The 11972-nt window shown below is 40.0% G+C and overlaps 1 protein-coding gene across 3 annotated transcripts in view; it reads left to right on the forward strand.

The window, feature by feature from the left end:
- arhgap20 (Rho GTPase activating protein 20) overlaps positions 1-10096 on the forward strand; it is a 108635-nt gene extending 98539 nt beyond the window's left edge. For all 3 annotated transcript variants that reach the window (XM_041807031.1, XM_041807032.1, XM_041807033.1), the window contains exons 14-15: positions 2100-2214; positions 4524-10096. In XM_041807031.1, the coding sequence (XP_041662965.1) occupies positions 2100-2214; positions 4524-6208 (1800 nt within the window). In that variant the 3' untranslated portion in view covers positions 6209-10096. The remainder of the gene's footprint in view (positions 1-2099; positions 2215-4523) is intronic.
- The last annotated feature ends 1876 nt before the right edge of the window (positions 10097-11972 follow it).

Raw genomic sequence — 11972 nt, forward strand, 5'->3', positions numbered from 1 at the left:
GACAAGAAAACTATGAAACCTGGAAACCCAGAGAGAACTCACACCTTGTTTTTTAATGATATATTTTTGGGCATTTATGCCTTTATCTACAGAAGAGGACAGTGGATAGAATCAGAAACGGGAATGAGGGAGCAGGGGAAAGACATGCGGGAAGGAGCCACAGGCCAGACCCAAACCTGGGCTGCATGCGTACATGGGGCACGACCTAACCACTAGTCCATTAGTACCCCAAATCAAAACATGCTTCATGTCGAACTAACTACCACCTGGTGGTATTACTCCAGTATGTCCATCAGTCTGTCTGTGCCCTGGGTTTCATTTCAAAGGATGAAAACATATCTGATAGCACCATCAGATCAAAGCCAGAATTAGCATTCAGCTCCTTCCTTATTATCATGTACATTACAAACAAAAATGACTGAAAAGTGGGTGCAAATTTATTTTAATTTTACAAGTATTTCTTTTTCTTTTTCTTTAAAATGAATTTCATGGCTCAAAAATCTTATTTCTTAGTCTTTGCTGTTGAATTTATAATCTGTCTTTCTCTTTAGTTATCCTTTAAAGAGCCGTGTAACTGATTTTGAGGAGTGTTCTCTAAATAAAGACATTATTCTAACACAAACTTTCATCTCTTATCAAGGTCTAAAAGCCTTCTTTTTTATCCCATCTTTTGAAATAAGCACAGTATGCTCTTATAGTTAGCTTTCTAAAGAATTAAAGTTCATCATTTCTGTATCAGTAAGGGGCCAGAACAGTGAATGGGTACATTTAATTGCTGAAAATCTTCCAAAAAATAGTGGAAGTAGGTCAGTTGTCAACTATACAGATACTACAGTGTGTTTGAAGAAATTCAGACTTTATCAACTTCATTATAAGCAGAAAATTCTTCATACTTAATGTATGTTATTCTCTGTTTACACATACAAACTTGTCTTCTGTACACTGACTTAGATAGAGCCTATGGAGTCCATATGCTCACATGACGAGACAACATCTGGCCCCGCAAACAAACATGGAGGCCGTACAGTGTGTTTGTCTCTGTTTCCATAGTGTCACAGCAGCAGGGCGACGCTGGGAAAAACAACTCATTTATAAACACAACAGGAAGGTTTTAGAGGAAAATTTTCCACAAGTTGTGGGAGGATGTGACTCTGATGTTTCTGAGGGGCCCCTGCTGTTAGTGTGACAGGACGTCACACCGTACATGTTTGCTAAATTGTGCCTGTTTAGTTTTAAAGACAGTGGGTGGTTTCGGCCCAGTTATGTGATTCATTTGCCATCTAGGCTGATAATTCCCAAAAATCAGACACTGTGTCGGCATAATTCAAACTCCAACAGCATTTACTCAACAGATTATTTCTTCTTAATGTCATTTATTAGCTATTATACACTGCCAAATACTACCATGAATGCATGCTTTAGCCTAGAGAGCTACAATATTTTGATTTCACTGTCAAAAAGTCCTACTTATGATCTGTGTGTTGCGGTTTTCAACAAGCATTAGATCAGATAATAGTCAGAGCCAATACATGATGTCATATGTTATTATCAGGATGTTTTCCAGGACCGGAAAGAAGGAGTTTTGTCTAATTTTCTCTATCACTGTGGAATGCAAATACCCTTGAAGTTGGAAGTGCAAACAAATGAGCACTTTCTCTGAATGATAATATGGGACGCACACAAAAAAAACAATTCTGGACAGCTGTTTGGAGCTCATATCACAAAGTTATTTAGGTCAGGATCCCACAAAATAAAAACAGGCATCAACTACAGTACAAGTTTATTTTGGATGTTTTAGCAAAGAAAATGCACATCTGATTCATGTGGAAATATTCATGAGGCACTGGAAATGTTCTCTTCCATTCAGTAGATTTGCAAGTCTTCCAAACAAGCCGTGCAAGTGTGGACCACATGTTTGCTAAATTACCTCTGAATATTGCCTTGTTTTCTGAGGAATTGTTCCAGCAAATAAAACTTTGGATTAACAGAAGAATGTCACCTCAGTGCAGCTGTGAACTAATGAATTCACGCACTAACAGCTGCAAAGAAAAATAAAAATATTGCTGCTCTAACCCCTTTGTGTGTTTGTCTTTCTGCAGGTGTGTGAACTCGTTCGTTTCTTCATCGAGAACTGCAGCAGCGTCCTGGGAGAAGACGTCACCTCACTGTTCAGAAACTTCAGCCAGAAAAGCAGCAGCAGCGACCATGGGTCAGGTAAGAAGAGAAGAGAGAAAAGCAGAAGAGTAAAGATGCATTGATGTTTGTGCGACTGCTTTAAAGACAGAAGCTAAAACTGTGGGTTGAGTTTTTGCACAAATTCCCAGATCAGCTTCTTTACCACTGGAATGATATGCACGGTATGCATCCCATCATTTTTATAATCTTAAAATCCCAAAAGAGACACTTTAATTCCTCTCTATTAGATAAACATGTGGAGATGACGAGTTAAGAAGAACATTACTGGAATCGTTTGTAGCCAAATTCCTTTGTATTCCCAGAAACGCAACAAAAATGACAGATCTGAGACGTAATCTAAATGTTAGGCAACACTTGCTACATGAAAACAACCTGATCTTCTATCAAAATGACATTTTAATTTGAAGGTCCTGCAAAATCATGGGCATAACTTTGGTTATTTTGTATCATGCATTAAAAGGAAAGAGACTGACTATGCTTAAAGCAGTTCTTATGTGTACTTTTCAGTGTTTCCTGTAGTTTTCTTTACCTCCTTTTTTTGCTTTTAAACAGACACTGCTCAGTGTGTTGCTCAGCATGTGTGTAAAATAATGATCAGACCTGTTGATTGGGGTCAGCAGGTCGACCTCGGGTAGTTTCAGTGATTACCAAGGTCACAGCGTTGAATCTCCTCATTCATAAATAAAGCTTAATTTGCTCCTCGCTCTATAAATAACCAGCAGGGGTTTAAGGAACACACAGCAGGACAACACTTTGTCCACTGTTCTCCTTCGTCTGCAGAAGTCAGCTGCAGCATTGTCCATTTTGTTTAAGATTGTTGATTTTTTTTTCACCCTTTTTTCACTGTTTTTTTTTTTCTAGGATAGAGTAACTGAATGATAGTGACAGCTTTGAGTACAGTTTTTGTAGTTTAGTTGTTCAGGTTTGGTTTACTTCAACTTGGATGCTCATTTTAGTTGCTACTGGGAGGAAATGCAATTCATTTTAGAAACCAGTGTGACAAAATACAAAAACATAGGTTCAACAGTTAGTAGAAGCTCGAATCGAATGACTTTTTGATCAGGGGCTGGCATCATGACGTTATAAATAAAGCTATAGAAGTGTCTGCTCAGATGGTTTTCCCAACATGTGTGACTGGGAAAAACACCTACAAAAAATAAGGCGAGTAGGATGCAATCACATTTGACTCACTTTTTAGGTTAAAGAAATATTGTACCTTCTGCGTTTCGGACATTTTAGCAGGCCATATTGCAGTTTAACCCAAATTTTGATTAATGCCCAGCCCTAATTCATACTTTATACCCATGTTAAATAATGTTGTTAATATGTTAGTGAATGTTTGAGGAATTGGTTAACAGGCAGGCAGACTACAGCTCCTGCTGTCACAGAGATTGCTGACTTACAGTCAGCAGTAACCATCTTTGTCCCACATTTGACCACTTTACTCCTCTCTAGTTTTAGCTAAATGCCACACAATGCCACACAATACCCATAACCTTGTTGCCACCATAGTTTTCAGTTCTACTTTCGTTTAGTCATGTTTATAGGGATTTGGTCATTCTGAAGAGAGGGAAGTAATATAGAAATACTTGGATCATCAGACCCAGTGACTCGTGACCATGTTTAAACCACAGGGAGGATGCATATCCTTATATCTCTGTTTTAGACATCAGGTCACAGTGGCCACAACTTGAAAAGTACAAGCAGCCATGCCTTATGGTATATGCTGCTTTTTAATGTTGACGACGACTAGAACTGAGCTTTTCAGACTGTATATATGCGTTCCTCTGATGAATACTTGAGGCTTCAGAAGCCATGGAATCTGCATTAGGTCCTATACTCAAATGCTCATTTTTACAGCAGAAATAAACATATTTACAGCCTGGAACAGAACTTCTTATAACTAATCTTTTTAATTATATTAAGCGTAAGAGTTATGCATCATTAATTTGTCAGAAAGACATGTTATGCCTGGTAGCAAGGAGCCTTAAGGCTTCAAGGATTGATTAAAAAGAAACTTAAGAGTCTGCATTTCCAATATGTCCATCACCACTGTTTGGCTTAAAAAAACAAAAAAAAAAAACAAAAAAAACTCCTCATAAACCAGTATGACCTCACTGAGATTACACCCATGTTTCACACAGTCTGTTTCTGTAACCAGTGAAATTTCCTGATTGGCCATTAGCAAAAAAGTAGGTTAAAGACATTTATACATGGACTTTACTTTTAAAACCAGATCATCACCCATTTCTTTGAGAACCTGAATGAATGTCACTGTAGAGTTAGACTGGCAAGTAAAGTCTAATGCTTGATCTTTTTTCTTCCAGATGTGTCGTCCTTCCAGATGAACGACTCATCCTACGACAGTCTGGAGAATGAGCTAAATGACGACCCTGAGTCTCCCTACCAGGAGCAGCTGCCCCTCCGAGACAAAGACAAACCAGACAGCCGCAGCCGTGACTCTGTCATCACCCTGAGCGACTGTGACCCTGATCCCGACCCTGACTCTGAGCTCCTGCTACAGCTCCCCCCTCTGTCCAGACCCCGTCGATTCAGTCCTGCTGTCCGACAGCCTCGCACTCGCCAAGCTAACAGCCAAGTACAAGGTCCAAGGAGGCTAAGGAGAAGCTCAGAGCCCGCTTTGGCTGTTGTTAACATGACACCTCCTGGTGCAGTGACGGTCTCTGCTGATACAAACCATCTCCCTCTAAGGAAGGCGAGTTATGATGCCGCCATGGACGGGGAGGGCGAGGAAGACGAGGTGTTTATAGAGCAGGGACTCAATGGGCTGCAGCTTAAGGAGGAAGATGAACATGGAGGGGAGAAGGGAGGAGTCAAAGTCCAGAACGGTGGGAGGAGGAAGTCGAAGCATGCCCCTCCACCTCCATTGCGCCTAGATGCAAGCTGTTCCAGTCTTTCATCCCCGGCAACCTCACCCACAGGCTCCTCTCTTAGCTCTCTAGACTCCGCATTCTCTCAGTACTCCACCGACTACACCACCAACGGAGTGACTCCATCGACTGAGCCTGCGCCTCTCTCTCCTCTCTGTCCTGGACGACCCCAAGTGTCGCCCAAGGGCTCACCATCTCAGAGAGAGGCGCCGCCTCATTGGCCGCAGCCTGCCCTGCCCTTTCGGAGTAGCCAACAGCCCCAGAACTCGCATGGTCTCCATCCTAACACATGGCTGAAAAAGGATCGCCGTCTGTCACTGAGGCAGGCTGAAAACGGACACACGGAGGAAGACTTACCAGTGATTAATGGTAAATCCCACCCAACCTGTAACGGCTTCTCTACAGGTACACAGGACCCCATTACAGCCAATCAGCGCCGATCCAGCAGCCCTCCGTCCTACCAGCAGGCACTGCTGCAGCTGCAACGCACTCGCTCGCCCTTCTACAGAGGGACTGAGAAGCCTCTGACGGTCAGAGAGCTGAGGCAGCTCAGCGACCAGACCTGCAACTACAGACCACCAAACAACCCTACACCACAAACAGGAAGTGAGTCCACTCAGAAGCTGGCAAGTAATGATTCCCTGCTGCCACCTCAGGGTGTTTTCTATGGACAGAGCGCCACCACCCTGGTCCTCCAGAGGCAGAAGTCCCATTCTCTGACTCCTGCCTCTGAGAGTCAAAAAGGGAGGAGGACACTTCCCCTCCCCCGCCGAGCATCTGAACCCGCCAAAGTCACAGTGAACTCTCACCCCTCCTGTAGCCTTACCCTGGACAGACCTCGCACTTATAAGAATCAGACCCAAAATGGTGGCTTAAGAGTGTCTGAGGTGGAGCCAAACCACTCCGAGCCACGCTTTTGCCTGTCTCCGTCCGCCACACGGGCTGTGCAGGACTACTTTTCCTCCCAGGGTCAGGAGGATGCAGACACCTGCCTAAGGAGGAGTCAGGAGGTGGCACTGGCTATTGTTCAGGGGAAGAGGGAGTGGCAGAGCAGGCGGTGTAGTGACCCACGAGTGGATGAATTTGAACAGCTGTTTTTTGCAGAGGAGTCGTATGTGTAAATAAGAACTTTGTATAGAAAAACTGTGTATAAGAGACTCTTTTTAACTGATATGTGTGTATAAATGTTGTCATTTTTTTGTGATATTACTCTGGCAAATACACCTTTTTCACGGTCAGCCCAAAACAAAAGGGTGTTGCAATTTATCCGTATGGTACATCCAAGGTGTTAGACCCTAAAGGGATATTTCTGTATTTTTGAAGTTTGGGTGTGTAATACACTGGGCAATAGTAGCATTAGCCTCCAGGGATGTCAGTGTGCTTTGCCAAATTAAGGAGAGCACCTAAGATCAAGCCAAAGTCTCAAGGCACGCCATATTCATATCTATATAAAATCACCTCATCAAAGCATGTGACGATGACTTAATTTGGTGTATACTTCAGTTATAATGTACAACTGTTCAAATCCCCATGACACACCAAGACTTGGCTCAAGGCCCACTAGTGCCATACAACACCATTTGAGAACCACTGAGCCAGACCATACAGTGCTACAGATGGGTACAGTTTTTCTGCAGAATTTTGAAAATTTTAGGTTAAAAGGGTCCATAAAACAATGTTTGCTCAAATGTACACAATCAAAATCATTCTGAGTGCTTTATATCCCCCCGCAGAAAGCCTTTGGGTTCGGCCTTACTTTGCCATGCAAATTTCAGCTATGTGTTCTTCCCCTTCAGCGAATAGTCATCTCCTGCTTTAGTCTGTGAGCTTGGACAGAGACGACAATAACAAACTAAACCAATACTAGTTGTTTCAGCTCAGTTTTCATAGAGTAAACATATTGTGCCAACTTGTCAGTCATTAGTATTAGTATAAGAAATCTCTGGTGCCAAATGCGACTACTATTGCCAAGTACCTTATACAACCAAACCCAAAAATGTTGAAATATCCCTTTAAACTGTACAGGTACTCTATTATATCTGTTAAATCCTTGTGGGGATATTAATAATCTTAAATATTTTATGAAAGAAGATTTAAAAGCGCTTTCTTGTATTCTCCAGTGATGTTGCTTCGTTACTCTGCTGTTAAGACCCTCAGAAAGTTATTTATTCATGTCTGATTCACTAAAATCCTCAGAAAAGTTTAATCCGACATCTGGACTCCTTAACCATCGTTAAAGCTATTGTCAAAACAGTGCAGCGTTACAGCTCTTGTGCCAAAATCTTGTTCTGAAAAATATTTTTAACTGGCAGTGTGTCCTTGCTTTGCCTTTAGAGTGTGACATCGTTTTTTCGGTGCATAAAAAAGAAGAAATATGAAAAAAGGAGCTCTTACAATTGAAAAGGAAGGAACAAAGAGTACCTTCTTTCTTCTTCTTTAGAAGCATATAAAATGAAAGTATACTTTTGCTGCAGTCCTTGGCCATGAGACATTTTTCTCTGAGATTTTTGAACAGTGAAAACTGTTTATTCAACTTATCAAGTCTAAGACGTTTGAATCTTAACATACCTACTGCAGCCCTTTTTCTTTAGAAACAAAATCATCAAGGTTCCAAAGGTATCATTGAAAACGAATGTTGGCTCAACAGTTGCTTGTTAATGTGCTCCCTGTAGCTGTAATGACAACAATATGGTCATGCTAATTCTATGACTTCATAAAAAGACATGCTTGTCTCCGTCAACAACACCTGCGATGATCTTCTAGTGCCAAAGGCCAAAAACTTTAAGGACACATGCCCCTGCTGTACATACTTGTAACATCTTGGATTATTTTAAAAGCATTTTTATCTTTTATGACCAATTACGTCTGTAAAGTGAATCATTTTTTGTGTCCTGAGAGGGTGAAGTGTTTGTATGTCTGGTGTGGTGATACAACAGGGCTGGTATTTATTCGTATAAGCGGAGTTTGTAGACACACAGCACAGTGTTGTCGTGTAGCTCTGGTTTATATCTGGGTGACCTTTGGGAGGCCGGGAGGGGGGGGCAGAGAAAAACTGTCAATGTGCATTTGTATGAAAGAATATCAAAAGTATGATGTGATCTTAATAGCTTGTCCTGAGCAGGAATGTGAGAAAACGTGTGCCATTGAGGGAGAAATCTCCTTATATTTGCATTTATAGCACTTCATTATTCTCACGGAGAAACTCTGTCAGTCTTAAAAGAATGGCAAGGTCACTGCCTGTTGTACGTCTGGGTTCATTTGAGTTGTATGAACCATTGAAAACAGTTTTTTTTTTTAACTGTTCATATCCTTATTTTATTCACACAGCAGCTATTTTTCCTCTATCGTGATCGGTGTCAGAAGTTCCAGTGCTTTTAGGGAAAAAGATACTCCTATGATTCAGGTAGCAAGTCATTCATGTTTCACCTCAGAAATCATTTTAAGTCACTTATTTTTGAGAAAGACAAAAATAGTTAAAACACAAAAAGATTATAGAGGTTCAATCAACAAATTTAATCACCAACAAGGTAGGGACACAATAGCTAGCATTAGGATCCAAGAAATTTGTATCTAACAGTATTGTAAGCTAACCTTGCAAAGCAGATGGATTCGCCTGTTTCCGTTTTTCTTACTGGCAAATCCATCTTGCAAAGCTCCCATCTGAACCATTTGGGCCTGGTAAGAAAGTGACAGGACCAATCAGCAACGAGGGGCAGTACTTTCGGGTGCGGCAGAGTCGTGACGTATGCCAGCAGCGAGAAGAGGACGGTGCAGTGATGGCAGAAGTCATTATTGTGGATGCTGCTAAAGCTTTAAGTTTTATCAGAACTGACGACATTTCTTCATTAAAATAAGAACTGAGAACAGCATTGAGCTGTTTTCAAAAACAACAAAAGTCGTGTACGGACATGTCACCAAGTTTGCATTATGTAGTTCTTTATGGAGTTTAGCCTAGTCAGTAGAGGCGCAGGCGCAGCTTGTTAGTGGCGATGTCATGTGTTTTGTTGCTCTGATTGGCCAGTAAAGATGTGACAGACAGAACGTTCATCCAATCAGCCTCCAATTTTTCTTTTTTAAAGACTCTGACCTTTCCCAAATGCTGTGTATTGACATGTGTTACACACATCCATCTGGTGTGTCAGGTTAACTGTTAGCAGACTAACATGAACAATATGTAGCTAGCTACATAGAGGCTAATGTTCACTTTATTTAATTATTAGCCAACTAACATCGCCATAGGCAAGGATTTTGAGCCTTTACCATCATATGCTACACTATTAAATTGTAGGGGTAATGTTAGCCATGAAGTGGTCGAACGTTAGCAGCTGTTACATTTATAACAGTTATATAATTTAAACCTGGGATACATCAACATGGCTTTTGACAGCTTCCTACCTGAACTGGACTCCAGTGAAAAATGGCTGCTGTATGAATGCAATCATTATGATTATTATCAGTGCTGCCCTAAAGGAGTACTGATATATTAGGTGACACTTTACACTAAATGATCTTATTTCAGTGTGAATCAATTTACTTCTAAATAAATATATTAAGGAAAAAAAAGAAAAATGTAAGTGAAATGTAACTTTCCACAAGTATTAACATGGTGTTATTATGGCATTAACATGGATTACTCATGCTGTAATAAGGTCATTCTCATGTTAAGTGTTACCATTTAAAATGGTCTAAAAAAGTACTTTATATGTATTATAATTCTTATAATTGTTATCTCCATTACAGTGAATTGTGTTCAACTTGTGTAGTGCTGCATATTTATGATACAGACATATCTAATTATATATAAATATATTATCTTGTTACTTTGGTATGTTGTGTTGTGTGAGAAAATCAAATGTGTATTTTTGTACATGCCAATTCTGCTGCTGCTGTCTCTATAGAAAGTATATTTGCTACGAAACGCAACATTTGTATATTGTGTACATCTGATGTCCAGTGCTCACAAGAACAAACTGTCTTTGATTTTAATAAATGTTGCTCTTGTGAAACTACTTTTCTGATCATGTTGAGTTTGTTCATAGCTACCCAGATTGTTTATACAGGGTAGTATACATGAGAAAACACCCAAATAGTTCACAATCAAACCACTTATCAATGAGACAATGCTGGTGTAAGCATGAATAGAGCAGATGGTGCATCACAATACAGCTTTATTATTCTACTGGAAGTAAAATTATCATTAACTTATCAAGCAAAACATGGTCTGAATGTAAGAGGATCAAAATATGCATTATTGATGATTTAACTGTAGTTAACAAGAAGGACTCATTCAATTTAGAGGAGATGTATTTGTTGATAAATATCCATCCATACATCCATAATCTATTCTGCTTATCCTATTCAAGGTCATAGGTGGGCTGGAGCCCAGCTGTCATTGTCAAGAGGTGCTCTGGATTGGTCACCAGTCTACACTTTTAGACAGAAAATTCACACATGTAGGCAATTTATAGTCACCAACTAACCTTAACTAGCATGTTTTAGGTTTTTCGGAGGAAGCAGGAGTACCCAGAAAAACAATGTGCATGCATGGAAAACCCCACACAGAAAAGCCTGTGCCTGACCAAGCCTCGACCCAGGGATCCTCCTTCTGTGAGGCAACAGTACTGCTTTACTGGGCAGCCCTCTAAACACTGTAAAATGATGAAGGTCTTGCATGGGATAAAAATATTGGCCATTTAGGTACTCAAAGATTCTCGATGTAGCTTTACAAAGGTTGCATAAAGGACAAATAGTCACTTCAATAACCATAAGGAAAACATTGCACTGCACCAAAAAGTATGCAAATTCAATATACTACAGTATAGTAATAATACAATATCAATGCATCCTCCATTTTGTTCCAAAGTTTTTATAGAAACTGCTGGTTAAGACAGCTGTCTTAAACCTGGGCTACATGGGGACTGTGAAAACAAGTATGGAATAAAACTTTGACAAATGAGAAGCTTTTACATTACATTTATTGTTGAATTTTTTATAAACTGCTTATATTCTCTTATTTTGGTTGTGGAGAAAGATAGTCTAAAATAAGAAGCTCTGATTCCGCCTACAGGGCGAATGTCAGCCCAAAATGTTTAATCATTTTGCTCTGAATTAAGTCTCTATAAACTCATTCAGCAGAATTTGGCTATTTACTGGCTGGTTCTGGTCAGATGGAAAATATACTGGGAATTTTATACAACTCTCTCTTTATTTTATGAAAATCCTTCTCACTATTTTGTGTGCTCTTTCAAAAAAGGTATCTCTTTTTGACATTCAAGTCCATCTGTAACATTCACCAGAGTTGCACGGTGGTACAGGTTTTAGTGCTGTTCCCTAACAGCAAGAAGATTCCTGATTCAAATCCTGATTCCTTTCTGAGGAATGTTTTAGTCCCTAAAAGGACAGTACTGTATATCTAAGTCCAGGTGTGGAGGCAACGAGGTCGTTAATGCTTGTTTATGTTTGTCAGGTTGAATGGTGTGGGTGTACCTTGCCTCTCACCTCAAAAAGGAAAAGATGTTTAAAAATGGATGGATGAATGGATGGAAATAATGCTTTCTCCTTTCTCTTTGTACAGGACCAGGACAATAAATTCCTGCAGTAATTGTAGAGTTGTATTTATTTGTAGATTCAATCCTTTAAAATCCCACATATGTATAAGAAAAGAAAAAAAATAGGTATACAACTAGAATAACATTTTCACAACTGTTTCCAAGGACTGCATATAAAAATGTCAGGCTTCAGGCAGCTTAATTCTTGATTCAGTGTAGTGTTATCATATGAACTGATTGTTTCTTAAGTCTGCTGTATATAATTTCATTTAATCCCAAAATTCCTGGAGTTTGACATGCCGTAAAATTTCCACATTGAGTCGATGGAGGTATCAAG

Source organism: Cheilinus undulatus, linkage group 15 (assembly GCF_018320785.1).
Source record: "Cheilinus undulatus linkage group 15, ASM1832078v1, whole genome shotgun sequence".
NCBI lineage: Eukaryota > Metazoa > Chordata > Actinopteri > Labriformes > Labridae > Cheilinus > Cheilinus undulatus.